General features: G+C 38.0%; 2 protein-coding genes across 3 annotated transcripts; both read left to right on the forward strand.

Moving 5' to 3' along the window:
• Positions 1-983: 983 nt before the first annotated feature.
• Positions 984-2581, forward strand: LOC140809876 (uncharacterized). Its single transcript, XM_073167644.1, has one exon. The coding sequence runs from the start codon at positions 1659-1661 to the stop codon at positions 2346-2348; it is 690 nt and encodes a 229-aa protein (XP_073023745.1). The 5' UTR covers positions 984-1658; the 3' UTR covers positions 2349-2581.
• A 9445-nt stretch (positions 2582-12026) lies between these two features.
• Positions 12027-16114, forward strand: LOC140809167 (U-box domain-containing protein 13-like). Of its 2 annotated transcripts, XM_073166662.1 has the most exons (5): positions 12027-12425; positions 12500-12783; positions 13390-13506; positions 13705-14160; positions 14615-16114. In XM_073166662.1, exons 2-5 carry the CDS (start codon positions 12514-12516, stop codon positions 15746-15748), a joined length of 1977 nt encoding a protein of 658 aa, XP_073022763.1. In that variant the 5' UTR covers positions 12027-12425; positions 12500-12513; the 3' UTR covers positions 15749-16114. The 2 variants fall into 2 exon arrangements, with proteins under 2 accessions (XP_073022763.1, XP_073022762.1); XM_073166661.1 differs by having other exon boundaries at positions 12031-12783.
• The last annotated feature ends 1083 nt before the right edge of the window (positions 16115-17197 follow it).

A 17197-nucleotide genomic window follows, 5' to 3' on the forward strand; every position in this document is an offset into this window, starting at 1 on the left:
CAATCGAAGGAAACTGTCTTCATTATAATTTGAAAAAGAAATTTTTGATCAAAATGAGTTAATGACAAAGTACAAATAGCTTTCTATTCTATTCCACATCTTTCCAAATTAAAGATTTATTTAATTACAATAATCTCTTCCCCGAATGCCACCTTCCTCTTTTCTTCGTGAATCCTAATTTTCCCATTTTAATAGACGTTTCATTTCCCACTCTACCTAAGTAGATAATAGCGCGTGTTCTTGAAAATAATTTAATTAGGGTTATTTCTATTTTATCACAAACAACTATGCATCTTTTAGGCTTAACTAATTTATATCGGTGAATGAACCACTTCATCTCATAAAAACGAGAAAACATTGTAAAATTTATCTATTGTTGTATTCATAACGTCATTTTCCTTTAATTCACTTATAATATGATTAATTTATTCGATAACATTAGCAGTCAAATGCTAATAATAACGTATTACTACTGAAAAATCAATGAACTACACACGTCAGTCTATATTAAAATGTTCACTTCTAGATATATTATTAGAGGAGTAGGTCTCTTGTGAGACGGACAGATCCAATTAAGATAATTGTGAAATCATAGTTAAATTAATTTGAACCAATATACTTACTAGGTTTTATGAATCTTGGCTTTATATCCACTTTAGTTCAAATAAATGCTTCTTATAATCATTCAGTCATAACCACAACCATTTCACTATAATAAAAGTTGTATGTATTCTTAAAAATACTTTACTAATTAAGTTAAATAATTTGTGAATAAAAATATGTGACTTGTTATTCGAATTTGTAATTGATTAAGTTAAATAAAAATACAAAAAGGACCGCAGCACAGCAGCAGAAGATAGAGTAACATAATCAGTAAGACAAGATCATTGATTGTACGAAAGATACAAACATGTCATTAATATTTATTTATTTTGTATGATGCCAAATGAAATAGGAAATTAAAGACTTTTTGTATGCTTGTTTCCATAGATTAATGCAAGAATGAGCCAAGAGCAAGCCCATGTGAAATATCCGGTGAAGATGTGACCCCTCCAACCATTCTATACACACACCCTCTACTTTGCCAGTCTAGCTTTCAGAAAAATCACCCAGCTTCGATTATTTTTCCCGAGTTTTTTATTTTTTTTAAAATCCCTTTCCTGTTTTTCAAATGAATATTTTCATCACTGGTTTGTTCTTGCTTTGAGGCTGCTAATTTCCGAGTTTATCGTTTATGGACTAGAATGTTGAAAAGGTGAGATTTTTTTTTTCTCCACACGTAGAATCTCACAGGCCATGGCGTGTATCTGAGGCAATATTTAATTTTATACCTTACGTAAAGTTCTCGAAAGTATGCTTTACATTCTGGAATCGTACTTGCATTTAGGGGAGTGGAAAGGTGTCGTCAGGTCGGTCTATGCTTTTGAACCCAAACTGTGAACAATCATAAGATTTCAAGAAAAGTGGCTGCCCGGCCCTTTTTTTATTATTATTATTGTTCTTGCAAAGAGTAAAACCATTAGTGGGGTATTTTATTAATTTCAGAAGGAAATATCTTTAAGGAAAACCTGGTCGGGGTTTGAACTTTTGGGTTTGGGTTCAAATCTGTGCAAAAATATGAGAAAATGAGACATTTATAGAACTGGGTTTTTGTAAAGATGGGATCTTTTAGTGGTTTAGGCATTGGTTTGAGTTTTGTGTTTGGTTTCATACTCGTCGGGCTGGTGGCAGAGCTCTACTATTTGTTGTGCTGGAAAAAGAGAGTGGCCAATATTAGTAACAGAGGAATCGAGGATTTTTCATCTCTCTTCTGCTGGAAGGGGCCCAATTCATTTAACAGCAGTATAGAACTAACAAATTCAGTGAGAAACCAACAAGAGCAAGAGCAAGATTTGGAATTGGGGTCAAATAAAGATTTGGGCTTGAAAAACCATGGTGAAGAGGGTGTGGAGACTGAGTTAATGAGGCTGCACAATCTCTGTGGCCCCCCAAGATTTCTCTTCACTATTAAGGAGGAAAATAAGGAGGATTTGGAGTCAGAAGATGGGAAATCGAAAGGCGAAAAGAGTAGCAGAAAAGGGTCAAGAACAAGAAGTTTGAGTGACCTTGTTTTTATAGATGGCACCCCTTTTCTCACCCCTTTATCTTCACCAACTGTTAAGAATCCAGCATCCTTGGATTCTTACATTAATCATGGGTTCAATCCTCTTTTCGAATCCTTCACGGAAGCAGAATTAAACAGATTGACGTCTTCTCCTCCTCCAAAGTTCAAGTTCTTGAAAGATGCTGAGGATAAGTTCATAAAGAGGTTGTTGATGGAGGAAACCGGTAAAAATGAGACTAAATAATGGAGCTTCTGTTCAAGATTTTGTCATTAAAGATTCACGGAGTTCAAGAGTCACAGGTACTTCAGTGGCATTGATTTCCTATCCAGAATCTTTGAAGAATGAATCTTGTCTGCGGCACAGATCCCTTGTCAAATGAAAATTAAGTGGTTTAGGCTAATTCTTTTTTGAAATTTATTTTTGATTCTGTTATGTTTATCCGTCCATGACATTACAGAGATTATGTTCGTGGCTTTGTTGAGCCTTCCACTAACTGAGAAATGAGAATAGGGGATGGGAAAAAAATTCAAACCGAGCTTATTTGTCAAATGAGTGGAGTAAATTGATTGAATTACCGGTCGAGCAAGTGGTGTTTTTAAATAAAATAATCAAATCGTTTTAGAAACGTAAATTTTATTTTTTCGAAATTTATAAAATGTGATAAATATTTACCATCAACTCTATCGATATTCACAATAAAAAATAATACTCTTAGCATAAAAAATGATATTTTTTCATGGATGACTCAAATAAGAGATCTGTCTCACACAAATTTTTGACAAATAATAAGATGCTACTTATTCTAGAATTTGAAAAATAATAACATGTAAATTGGTCCTCCTTGATTGATTACCACTACCAGTGAATGATGCTGCTCATTATTTGGCAAGTCTTACTAATTAATGTGCCAGTTAGCAAAAAAAACTCCATTGTGTTGTAATAATTGTTACAAGCAAAAACCTTTTTCATCATTACTTTGCAATCACGAGTGAGCCAATTTTGTGATTTAATTAGGTTGGATTTTTTTTTTTTTAAAGGGGGAAAGGGATGACAAATGTTTTTGAATTATAGACTTGAATTATATATATGATTACATAGTTATTTAAAATGTAACAGATCGGATTGTAATATTACATACTGATACATTTATTTTTGAATTGATGAAAATGAGATTGTAGAAAAATACCTAAATTTATATTTAGAAAAATCTAAAGTAAGACAAAAATAATTTCTTATCTTTCAAAAATTGAAAAAAAAAAAAAAAAAAAAACAAAACAAAAAGAAGTGTAGAAAGTAGCGATTTCATATTTTTAGAGAATTTCACATTTCAACTCTCAAACCATATAATTTAGACAAAAATTTGTGTGAGACGGTCTTACAAGTCGTATTTTGTGAGACGGGTGTCTTATTTAGTTCATCCATGAAAAATATTACTTTTTATGTTAAATTATTATTTTTTATTGTGAACATCGGTAGAGTTGACCTGTCTCACAGATAAATATTCGTGAAACCGTCTTACAAGAGATATATTTTATAATTTAATTGGATCCCACCAGAGAAAAAAAGAAGCATAGAAAGGAGCGATTTCATATTATTTTTCAAATCAAATCAAAGAAATATTATGTGTTTTAATCTTTAGAAGTGCTTTTTGAATAAGTGGATCATATATTTTTTCAACCTTTGTTAAAATTGTAATATTGAAGTTTCTTACACCTTTTTCATCGTGTATAAAATATTATCTTCCAACTCAAATATAAATAAATAAACAATCAATGAACAGATCAACTGCGAGATTTGAATATAAGAATGCCAAAATTCTCAATCAATCAACAAAAATGTCAACATCGAATTCAAAATTTGATTTGGAGGATTGGTCTAAATTATTACAAAACTCTAAAAGACAGTTTTAATCGTGGTCAGGGCCCAGTACCCTTAACTCGCGTTGACACTTCGGACAAACTATTTCAAACACTTTTTATTATTATTATTATTATTATTATTATTATTATTATTATTATTATTAGTATTATTATTATTATTATTATTAAACAGGACCACCTGTATAAATATTAGTATATATTGATAGAAATGAATCCTCGTCTGTAATAAAATTCAGAAGTTGCGTAAATTATAGAAAATGGAGAGTGTATATTTCTATATAGAACATCAAAATAGAGTAATTATGCATAGGAAATTGGAGAGAAAAATGAATGATTATATTATTATTATTATTATTATTATTATTATTATTATTTCATTGTAATTAATTGATATTAGATATAAAACAATATATTAGTGTAAACATATTTGTGTTAAAAAAAGAATACATAGCAAAGTTTCACCATTTACATGTCCAGACAATTAATTAGGCTTTTGAGTTGGAAGATTTCATTTAACATTAGTTAATTAAATATAAAGTTGTAGATTTTGACTCTGCCGATATTATGTACACCAAAGTTGTGTTATTCACATTCTACTTAATGAATATGGAACATAATTTATCTATAATATAATATATACATAATTAAAAATTATTACAAAAAATGTGCAACTTGTACTTAGATATATTTATTGAATTTTTAAAACAAAATTCAAGCGGACCAAGCCGGCCCACCGAAAATTGGCCCCATCTAAGCCCACGACCCGCAGGGGCTCGAGTTAGGATTTTCCAACAGAACCTACTGAATTTGGTTTACGGGTTGGTTGAACTCGATGGACTCACTCGAATTGATAGTATTACATGAAAGTCATCGCAAAAGCAAAAAATAAATAATTTAGTTTAGTTTGAGATTCTCTCGTTTCTCAAATAGGTTATCTTTATAAATAACGAAGATGAATCTTTTTTCATACGCGCAGTAATAGTAGATATATTATAAATTGGGTTTTATATATATATATATATATATATATATATATATATATAAAACCCAATTTATAATATATCTACTATTACTGCGCGTATGTATAAACAGAGCCTCGATTTTTCATTTTTCTTTACTGAAAATAATTCCCTTTTGATTTCAAGAAAATTAATAATTTCCTTTTGATTTTTGGGGACAATTTCTAGATAAGTAAGAGATTTGTTGATTGTGATACTTTGCTAGCACATGCGGAGATTCTCATTCTTGGAATATATTAATCGCCGTCAAACAAGTTGACTTCCAAAAATTTATAATTAGAGACTCTTTCAACGGAATAATTTCAGACAGTTATTTTATTTCTCTTTTGAATTGTCGGGACATACGCCAATTCTATCCTACTCCGGGAGATTTACTCCCTGTCACTAAATAATATATATGTCTAGCATTTAAAAATAGCTACAATAATTTTATTAGCGTTTATAAATGGGTAGAACATAGAATTTCTTATAATAATTAAATTTTAAAATATTGATTTTTTACAATTTATATGATTCTAACACAAAAATAAAAATAATAGAAATAAAAATCTCAAACCTCAAACATAAAAATTTTACTATCAAATAAAAATTTCACGTAATTTTTAAATATAAATATTAAGTTTTAAAATTTGAGAATAATAATAATAATAATAATATTATAACACATGTTATATACATGAAACGAAATTAGTTTGGTTGATTTTTAGTTAAAATAGTGTGAAATTTAATAATAATAATTAAAAAAAAAGACATGTGTAAGAAAAAAAAGTAAAGGGAGTAAATCTCCCGGAGTAGGATAGAATTCCCGGGAAATATGTAGATATAATATAGAGTTTTATATTAACATAATAATCATTGTTATTAATATAATGATAATATTAATTATTATAGTAATTATAATAACTGCCATTATTAATTATACTAATAGTTGTATAATTTTAATTATATCAGTTATTAATAACTAAAATATTTATAATATAATAATAACAGTAATTGTGGGGACTCGAACTTAATTCAACTCTTAATCACTTTCTGGGAATAATTAATCAATTAAAATAAACAGGGTCTAATTTTTTTTTAAAATACGAGAGTACGCAGCATATGAAATAAGTCTTATCTCATTTACAAGATCACTATTCAGATCTAAGTACAAGTCTTGTACAACAACAAATCATAATAACTACTGTTTCTTCACTACTTCTCAGGTGATATAACAGATATACTCCTAAGTCCGGATCTCCACGCTATCTGTCTTTTCTCATCCTCTTTTTGACCCTGATCCAGCCCCACCTGTTGTCATGCACACATACAAAACAGGACAACAGCCGGATAACTCCGGTGAGAAATACATCCCAGTACCATGTAAACATACGATCATATAAAAATATATACAAAGGCATATAACAGTTATCATTAACATGTAGCAAATCAACAACCATGGATGATATAAAACTGTAAATCAACTAGTCATCACAGACTCGACTCAAACAACGCGTCGTCTCAGACTCGACTCAACTATAACCTAGGGATCCCAATGTCTGGATATTGATAATTATATTGAATCTCAGTCGATAGGAATGAATCAATCCCTAAACGGCATCGATATAATTCATATATCCAGTGTCTGGGCGAAACAGCCGCAGAATTGACGAATCAGTCAAGAATTAAGCGAATCAGCCAATGACTAGACGAATCAGCCAGTAATTAAGCGAATCAGCCAAAGTTTAGACGAATCAGTCGATAACTAGACGAATCAGCCAATAACCAGACGAACCAGTCGGTGACTAGGCGAATCAGCCCATGACTAAACGAATCAGTAGTCAATACATACACTGGCTATACATCAATAGACTACAAACATCAATCTCATCAATTACCAATATCAATGCAATAAACTAAGTACGTGATTTAGGGAAACTCGAGTCAAACCTCACTCGAGTTGTGCAATCTCAACTCAACATTAATTTATACATTTCTTTCTGATACTCTGACTCTGTCGAAGTCTCGAACCCCACGCCTGTCAATACTCAATCTGACAATAACGATATCGAGGGTACAGTATCAATACACTACTCAATCAATACTGGATATAATCAGAATTCAATCAAATTCTGTTTCAATAACATAATGTCATAATTTCAATATAACCAGCACTACCATATCAGTCAGATATCAATCCTAACACCTCATACTCGATAATCACTCAATCTTGATATCAATTCTTACTCAACTCAAATCTAAAAATCATAACAATTTCATATGTTATCTGTTTCTCAATCTAGTTTCGATTATACGATGTCTAGCATGTCAAGAACATCATATATGAATCATATCAGATTCTGACAATACCATAATTTCAAATCATATCAAAACGTAGTAAAACTTACGTCCAGTTGTAGCCTACGTCGATAGAAATACAGTTGCCGCCTTGCCTAGCAGTGCGCCTGTCTGGCCACGCCAGACACCGTCTAGCTTCACCATCTCCCTGCGCGAGTGCGAGCCCTCGCCCGCGTGCGTCATCGCCCAGCGTCGCCACCTCCCCGCGCCTAGGCACGCACACCCTCGCCCAACGCACTGCCATCGCCCCTCCTCACGCTCGCCTACCTCCCGGTCGCCCGCAGCAGCTTCGTCTCGCCTCTCGCACGCCTCGCCTGTCCTGCTCTCGCCCATGCCCAGCCGTCTCGCCCCTTCGCCCGAGCACTAGCATCACCCTCGCCCCTTTCGCCTCTCACCCTTCTCGCCGAGCACAGCTCTCGCCCGCCCCTGCCTTCTCCTCGCCTCGCCCCCTTCGCCCGCCCACAGCAGCCTCGCCCCTCCTGCTCTCGCCCATGCCCAGCCGTCTCGCCCCTTCGCCCGAGCACTCGCCTCTCACCCTTCTCGCCGAACACAGCTCTCGCCCGCCCCTGTCGACACTAACCCCTTCGCCTCTCAACCAAGGCCCATCTCCTTTATTTTTCTCGGCTGAGCCCCTAGCAGTCTCGCCCACTCCAGTGCTCGCTCATCCGCTGCTCGCCCGAGCGCGAGCTCGCCCGATCCCTCGCATCGCCCATCCTCGTCCAGTACGTTGAGAATTTTGATATACTCCTTTACGAAGGGTTGTGTGATTTCTGAAAAAAAATTATGGGGGCGTTGCCCCCACACCCCCACGACCTGACTGGGCAGGTCGATCCCCGTAAACTCTGCTCCCTCGTAAACTCTGCTCCCCCAACAACTTTCGTTATCGACTAACCAAAAAAAATATTTTTCCTCCCAAACTCTGCTCCTCTGCTAGGCGATGCCTTAGCAGGAAAATTTAATTCTCCTCCTCCACTCTGCTCCTCTGCTAGGCGACGCCATAGCAGGAAAATAACAATTCACCACCTCCACCCTCTAACTTCTCTGCTAAGTCAGGCCTTAGCAGGAAAATAAAAACTCAACATCTCCACCCTCTAACACCTCTGCTAGGTGATGCCATAGCAGGAAGATAAAATTCAACGCGCCCACCCTCTAACTCTTCTGCCAAGCCGGGCCTTAGCAGGAAAATAAAATTCAACGCGCCCACCTTCTAACTCCTCTGCTAGGCGATGCCTTAGCAGGAAAATAAAATTCAACGCGCCCACCCTCTAACTCCTCTGCTAGGCGATGCCTTAGCAGGAAGATAAAATCAACACCTCCATCCTCTAACTCCTCTGCTAAGCCGGGCCTTAGCAGGAAAATAAAAATTCAACATCTCCACCCTCTAACTCCTCTGCTAGGTGACGCCATAGCAGGAAAATAGGAATTCAACACCTCCACCCTCTAACTCCTCTGCTAAGCCGGGCCTTAGCAGGAAAATAAAAATTCAACATCTCCACCCTCTAACTCCTCTGCTAGGTGACGCCATAGCAGGAAAATAGGAATTCAACACATCCACCTTCTAACTCCTCTGCTAAGCCGGGCCTTAGCAGGAAAATAGGAATTCAACACCTCCACCCTCTAACTCCTCTGCTAAGCCGGGCCTTAGCAGGAAAATACTCTGCTCCTCTGCTAGGCGATGCCTTAGCAGGAAAATAAAATTTTTCTTCTACACGCTGCTCCTCTACTAGGCGATGCCTTAGTAGGAAAATAAAATTTCTCCCAGCCCCAACTTTGCTCCTCTACTAGGCACAACCTAAGTAGGAAAATTAAATTTTTCTTCTACACGCTGCTCCTCTACTAGGCGATGCCTTAGTAGGAAAATAAAACTTCTCTCATCATCACAATACAACAACGTCCATGAACTTAATATAAGAACTTGGCTTTATTATATATCAACTGATAATGTAAGACAAATTCAAGAACGAAATACATCAAAAATAAAGTCAAGATTAATATTCTCTACGGTGGTAAGCATTCTCAGGCCTCTTTTAGAGCTTTACCCAGAGTTTCCATCAGTAGCACCCCCCGAGATCATATGAATCATTCCTCTCGTAGGGTGGTTATCCTCATCCATTCCCCTCCTCGGTTCGACGGGTCCCTGAGGAACATCTTGACCTCGACCTTCCCCTCTCTGCTCCCCGACCCTCTGATTTATCCATGGAGGGCCTTGACCATGTCTAGGGGACGAGCGAGACCTCTGTCGACTCCTGGATAGGGATCCTTCTCGTCTATCCCGCGAAGGCAATCTAGCACTGCTCTTAGCCCTTCGCGACTTCTCCCACCTCTCCTCGGGCTCCCTCACCTCCGTCACCTCGTCACGACTCCTATCCAGAGGAACATGTGATGAGAATTGTCTTCTGTCCCTAGCTTTAATCTCATCTCTTTCCCCTGCGCCCCTCTTCCTTCCTCCTCTCTCCGCTCCCTCCACTCCACTCCTCCCAGGTCGCTGCTCCATTCTCTTATGCCGTTGGGCATCTTCAAGATTTATATATTTCTCAGCTCGAGCCAACAGATCATCATAGCTCGACGGAGGCTTCTTGACCAGCGACTTGAAAACCTCCCATCCCCTCAGTCCTTGTGTGAAGGCACTTATCATGATGTCAGGGGTAGCCGCTGGTATTTCCAACACTGCACTATTGAAAAGCTGGACAAATTCTTGCAAAGTCTCATTCTCTTGTTGTTTCATCACGAACAGGCTCAAATAATTTTTCTGGTATCTCTTGCTGCTAGCAAATCGGTGCAAGAAGGCATCTGATAAATCCTCGAAAGAGCGTATGGAGTTGGGCGGCAATGAATTAAACCATTGCTGGCCTGACCTCACCAAAGTGCCCAGAAACACCCTGCACTTGACTCCATCTGAATACTGATGCAACAGAGCTGTGTTCTCAAACCTCCCCAAGTGTTCTTCGGGGTCCGTATGTCCATCATATTCTTCGAAGTTTGACTGTCGGAAATTTGGAGGAAGCCCCTCTTCCAAAATGGCGAGGGAAAAAGGACTTCCCTTCTTGGGGGCTGCAGCCCTGTTTCCCAATTGCTGCCTCAGCGTCCGTATCTCCCTCCACATCTCTTCCATCTCCGGATTTTCCTCACTTGGGCGGGGTCGCGTCTCCTCCACCCTACTCTGACTTTCCTCCACATTCTCCTCTCGCTCCTGGCGAGCGGCCTGATCTTCTGCAAACATAGACTCCTGATTCCTTTTCATGGCCTCATCCACTGTCCGAGTGATAAAGTGGCCCAACTGCTCCAGGGTCAAGTTCCCCACATTCTCATTGGGACGGGGTTGCTCGACCCTTGTCTCGTGAAGGGGCTGCTCGGTTCTTGTCTCTTGACGAGGTTGCTCCTGTCTCGTCTCAAGATGTGGTTGTTCCTGTATTGTCTCAGCACGAGATGGTTCAGGTCCCCTCCTCGGACGTGATGATGCTGAGGTAGCTCTTCCACTCCCTCTCTTACCTACCATATCTACGTCTCAACTCAAATTTCCCACAGACGGCGCCAAGTGATACTCACAGGAAATCTAGGGTCCGATCCCAACGAGCATCACTAGTTCAGACGTGGGCTTTAAGATGACCCTGAGCCTGAAATCAAGAAAAAGACCATTAAGAGGGGGCCAGGAGGGTGTCCTGACGTAGCCCCTCCGACGCTCAAGTCAGTGACTGAGGATATATGGGGGGAGCAGCTAAGGGTGCTGCTGAAAACAATATAATGAATCCCTCCACTGAACACTCAAACCTGTTATTTATAGGAGAATACCTGGGCCCTTGGTGGGCCTGTCTTCCATTTGGGCTAGGGCCCTTGGTGGGCCTGTCTTCCCCTTTGGACTAGAGATGAGCCAGGGGTAGTGGGCTCATCCATGGGGTATCACGCCTCGAACCCGTTCTGTTTCAAGTTTTCCCCGCGGGGTTCCAAACTCACGAGAGAATTTGTCGTTTCTAACTATTTGTCATCAAAATTAGATATGTCAAAATGAGCCATCAGGACGGTCCGACCAATCATTTAAGTTGATTGAGAAATTGTCAACTCAATCCACTTATTTAGCTTGACGAAGCGAGACATGACATGCCTACCCAGCATGCTAGCTAGTTTTTAGTTATATAAGGAGGACTCACAACTCACCAGTAGGTGGGATTAGCCGTAAGTGCGTCAATCCGACAAATCTAACTCATTTTGATTTATCTAATCAAAATACATCATTTTATATTATCTTATTTATTTTAATTTTAATTTTAATTTTAATTTTAATAAACGAAAGCGCTGAGTTTGATAACCCGTATTCATGGTATTGGACAATAGAAATCCGGGTCAAAACTCAAGATCCCTCCTACCAGCCATTCATGGCATCATCTCTCTCTTCATTGGATTCTATGTTTACAAATTACTATATTTAATACAAATTCAAAGGCAAAACGTACAAAGTCTAATAAATCACACCAACATATAGAAAAGTTATATGTAGACTTTATCATTTAAAACCAAACCTCGATTATGAGCAATAATAGATAGATGGCAACAAAACAAAACCTCTCCTTTTTTCTATTTCGTTACTCTTTTCTAAATTCGGCAACTTTTCGACACAAGTAAATAGCAACTACTTCAAATTTTCACCAGTAGTTGGCACAAAGAAAACCCAACACCAGTCTTTTCCTTGATGCACTCAAAATCTCAATGTTATTCCTTTTCGATTACAAATGGATATTTCATTTACTTTTTTACGGTCTCACTCTCACCGGCACACATCAAGAAAAACCAGTTAGATAAATAGAAAATCTTGGCAATATATTAATTTTTTTAAAAAATAAGTTGGATAATTTTTGCTTGCTATTTAATTTATTTAATTTTAATTTTGATAATTTAGTACGTACATAGTGGAATCAAGTTGCAAATCCAAATACTTTTTCCTATTTGATGATTCCAGTCCAAACGGAGACGAAGACGCTCCACTGTACTTCACTGCCCACCAAAAAAGCATCACAGATCCTACTCAACTCCGACAAGAAGGCTCTGACCTGATCCGAATCCGATCCTCGCCAGGACCCTCGACCCGATCAGTTCGTTGACTCCAAATCGTTACTTGAATCAAGACTCGGTTTTTATATATAAGATATTCTACATTTCTGTTCAGATCTCTCTGTGACAATGGACGAAGATAAAGCCGCGTTATCGCGGAAACTGATTGAAATAGTCAATGCAATCTCGTCGATGTCGGAGTACCGATCTGCCGTGAGGAAGCAGTACATGAATCTAGCTCGGCGGCTGAAGCTGTTGACTCCGATGTTTGAAGAGATTCGCGATAGCAAAGAGTCGATCCCCGAGGAGTCCATTATAGCATTAGCTTCTCTGGTGAAAGCTCTTGAATCGGCTAAGGAATTGCTCCTGTTTGGCAGCGAAGGGAGCAAGATTTATCTGGTCAGTATGGCACGGTCATTATTAATCTTTGTTGTTGATTTTTGGGAATCAATTCATTTTCTCCATCTTCAAGTTAATCACGTGGCAACAGTTTATAATGTTTTTCCTTGTTTTATTTGATCTCCTCAATTTTTGTTCGAGAATTTAACTTGAATCGTGTATCTGGTAAGAGGTTTAAACATTCTTCTTATATTGTTTAGTTAACCATGTATGGGTTGCTTGTAGCAAAATGTTTGGAGAACGGTGAGATGTTGATTAGCCCTTGCTAGCTTTTGAATTATATTGGTGACGATGAGGTTAACATAAAGAAAATGGAATTTATCTCGTGTCTGATGCAAGATTGTTTTGGGTTTGGGGAATCTTGGATGAGATGATACGTCATCAAAATTCTCGTTACTGCAGGAATTATGGGAATTTACTGAGATAGTCCATTAAAAGAGTAGGATTATCCACTGATGAAAGTAAATTAATCTCTTAATTTCCCTCATGGCTGTGCTATTTTAAATTACCTCTGTTCTAGTGATTAATTTTTGCTTGTTAATGTGGTCATGTTTTTTACCCATTAAAATGAATTGTAGAATTAGAAGGATTCTTCTCTATTTTCAGGTCTTGGAGAGAGAGCAAATCATTATTAAATTTCAAGAAGTCACGGCTCAGTTGGAGCAAGCTCTGAGTGGCATTTCATTCGAAAAACTCGATATATCAGATGAAGTAAAGGAACAGGTAAATACATGCCCCTGATATATATTTGGACGCTGTTTTATGCATTCAAAATCACAAGTTACGATTTCATTAGAGAACTTATATACTGCAATGGTACATTTCATGTCACCAATGCTTTTGAAGATGTTTGTCTGGTATTACTGAAATTTATTGAGAATGTGAAGTCTCTTATTCTATATTTGAAACTGTCTTTTCCAGGTTGAGCTCGTTCTTGCTCAATTCAGAAGAGCGAAGGGAAGGGTGGATGCACCAGATGTTGAGCTGCACCATGATCTTTTGTGCCTTTATAACCAGAGTAATGATACTGCAGAAGATCCAGATGTATTGAGGAGATTGGTTGAAAAATTACAGCTTGATGGCATATCTGACTTAACTCAAGAATCACTAGCTTTGCATGAATTAGTTGCTGACACTGGTGGGGATCCAGAGGAAAGCATAGAGAAGATGTCGAGGCTATTGAAGAAGATCAAGGATTTTGTGCTGACAGTAAACCCTAACATTGACTCCACTGCAACGGAAAAGTCTGTTCCTGCAAGTAGCAGTGGGAAAAAATTGACCGAGGGAAATCAGAAGAACCTTGTCATACCAGATGACTTCCGTTGTCCTATCTCATTAGAGCTAATGAGGGATCCTGTCATAGTATCTACAGGACAGGTATTGATTCAAAACTTTTACCTTCTTATGGATTGTTGCCTTTGCCTTGTTAATTACTCTTGTTACTCGATGTTCTTCATCAGTATGCAGCCTTTGGATTGAATCTTGTCACGTCATTTCTTTTCTGGCTAATCTCTTTGAAAGAAAGTATGTGCTGCAATCTTATGTCTTGCATGAAACCTCCATTTTTTTGTTTGCCTTTTTGGGCAATCAGCGGATGACAATCTTTTGGAGCTAGAAGTAAATGGTTGAAAACAAAATGACAAATTTATTAATAACAAATGGGTAACTTACCGTGTTTTTTATGCTATTGATTTCACCCCTGGTCGACCCTTGTTTGTATTTATGAAACTCATTATATTCCTCTTATAGACATTTGAAAGATTGTGCATTGAATAAATTTTGGTTGCTTTCCTAGGGCTATTTAACTGGTAGTTTCTTTTATCCATTGTAGACATATGAAAGGACGTACATCGAACAATGGTTGCGATCAGGGCATCGTACTTGTCCCAAGACACAACAAACTCTTACTAGCAATTCTCTGACGCCAAACTATGTTCTTCGAAGTCTTATTGCACAGTGGTGTGAGGCAAATGGGATTGAACTCCCAAAGCGACCAAGCAGCTATGGAGCCACTAAGACTACATCTGCATGCTCCCCTGCTGAGCTTAACAGAATAGAGGCTCTTCTATGTAAGCTAACATCTGCCAGCCTCGAAGACCAACGGTCTGCAGCAGGTGAAATCCGCCTTCTTGCCAAACGAAATGCGGATAATCGGGTGGCAATAGCAGAAGCTGGTGCAATCCCTCTGCTTATCCAGCTTCTATCAACTCCTGATTCTCGAACTCAGGAGCACTCCGTTACAGCACTTCTTAACCTCTCGATATGTGACACCAACAAGGGGAGCATAATATCCTCTGGGGCTGTTCCTGGTATAGTTCACGTGCTAAAGAAAGGAAGCACGGAAGCGCGGGAAAATGCAGCTGCCACCTTGTTTAGCCTGTCAGTAGTTGATGAAAATAAGGTGACAATTGGCTCTTCAGGAGCAATTCCACCACTGGTAACACTTCTAAGTGAAGGTACTCAAAGAGGGAAGAAAGATGCTGCTACGGCACTCTTCAACTTATGCATATATCAAGGTAATAAAGGCAAGGCTGTGAGAGCAGGAGTTATTCCCACATTAATGCGGCTGCTTACCGAACCCCAAGGCAGCATGGTGGATGAGGCCTTGGCAATATTGGCAATATTGTCTAGCCATCCTGATGGAAAGGCGGCCATTGGAGCTGCAGAGGCCGTACCGGTTTTAGTTGATGTTATTGGTAATGGCTCCCCAAGAAACAAAGAAAATGCAGCAGCAGTATTGGTACATCTCTGCTCTGGAGACCAACAGCACCTTGCTGACGCGCAGGAACTAGGTGTTATGGGACCGCTTCTTGATTTGGCACATAATGGGACAGAAAGGGGAAAGAGAAAAGCTGTCCTACTGCTTGAACGGATGAATAGATTTGTAGAAACACAAAAGCAGGCTGAGACTCAGACTCATCCAGAATCAGCTATCACAACAGCTGAGACTCGTGCTCAAAACTGAAACCCAGAATCAGCTATCGCAACCACCGCGACTGCCATCGGTTAACACTGTTTATAGATGATAATTCTTGTGTCCATTTCTTTTTTATTTGGGTTTGTTCTTTTTTGTTTCTTATAAAGCGTTGAAGGTAGGGCATATAGAATATAGCTTGCTTGACAGGGAAAAGGTGAGATCACCACCCCCAATGTTCAAGTAATTTATTCCAATTTATCAGTTGAGGACTATATCTAAGTAGAGAAGTCCATGAAAAGGGATAGAATGCGGAAACAGAAGCAGTTATCCTTTGGCATGATGTGAATATCTTGTAACTTGGGAAAAATGTGAACATCCTCAGTTTTTATTGGAGAAGTTTGTTGTGTTAAAATATATAGCTCCTCAAATGTTCTTGTGTTCTATTTGTGCTCATACCACACCAGTGTATACCTATTGACGAGTAGTTCACATGTATTTACACACACCAATTCATAGCAAGCTCTGATTTCTGACGACAAAGGTGCAACAATGGTACGTACCCTCTTAATGGAGAACTAAAGAAATTTAATATACAAAAAGAAATTTATGAACAAAAGTTTATCAAAAGACTGATTTTAACCAAACTTATAGTCATAAGACAATGCTGCTTTGATTGGTCATTAGGGAGCTTTACATCCAACATACTAATTGCTTAGCTCGGCTAATAGTTTCCTAGTGTATGCATAGGTATGGCTCATTATGTACTATGTCATGAAAACCATCCGTTCCTTTCCTTCGAAGCTTACGCTACCTAGAATGATATGCATGCCCAAATAATGGAGGAACAAGTAACAATGCCCTAGGTAACTTTTTCAACATGACAAAAAGAAAGATCAATTCAAGTGAAAGTGTAAAATTAATTGTGTATTTGACATCAAAATCTCAAATTTAGGACGAAAGCTCAGGTTCGAGATCCCACTGTAATATTCTTATTCCCAAGTCAAAAAAAAAATCAAATTAATCTTATGCATGTAATATACACGGTAAAACTTGAAACTTATAGTGAAATTTATCAGTCTGTCCTAGTTTAATTTGATCCACATGTTTAACGATAATTATGTCGACAAACAATAATCTGAGATAAATAGATAAGAGTCATGAAAGATTATGTTAGTGGCGAAAATGATGGCCGTTCACCCTCCCATACAAAGTCGAATTTAAAATAGACAAATGACTTTAAAATTTATTTATTCATTTAAAAAATGTCGTCTCTCTTAATTGATAAGTTGACGAATTTGTAAATCATCTCTTTTTACATACAGGTGTACCACAGTGATTTGCTCCATCCAAATTCTATCACTATCTTGAACACCCGTCAATGCCAGCAATGTGCAAATCCGAAAAACAGAGAAAACTTTTTGGATGCACAAACAAAACATTCGGCAGACACGAACACATGACCATCTGCATTCGGCTCGTTCCACAATGTGCCCGAAA

This window comes from Primulina eburnea, chromosome 13, assembly GCF_022965805.1.
Source record: "Primulina eburnea isolate SZY01 chromosome 13, ASM2296580v1, whole genome shotgun sequence".
Taxonomy (NCBI): Eukaryota; Viridiplantae; Streptophyta; class Magnoliopsida; order Lamiales; family Gesneriaceae; genus Primulina; species Primulina eburnea.

Excerpts from the sequence above, each read along its gene's own strand:
- LOC140809876 (XM_073167644.1), top strand. The coding sequence starts at position 1,659 with ATGGGATCTTTTAGTGGTTTAGGCATTGGTTTGAGTTTTGTGTTTGGT.
- LOC140809167 (XM_073166662.1), top strand. The coding sequence starts at position 12,514 with ATGGACGAAGATAAAGCCGCGTTATCGCGGAAACTGATTGAAATAGTC. Across the intron at positions 12,784-13,389 it reads AAGGGAGCAAGATTTATCTG|GTCTTGGAGAGAGAGCAAAT; the intron begins GTCAGTATGGCA and ends CTCTATTTTCAG. Across the intron at positions 13,507-13,704 it reads CAGATGAAGTAAAGGAACAG|GTTGAGCTCGTTCTTGCTCA; the intron begins GTAAATACATGC and ends TGTCTTTTCCAG.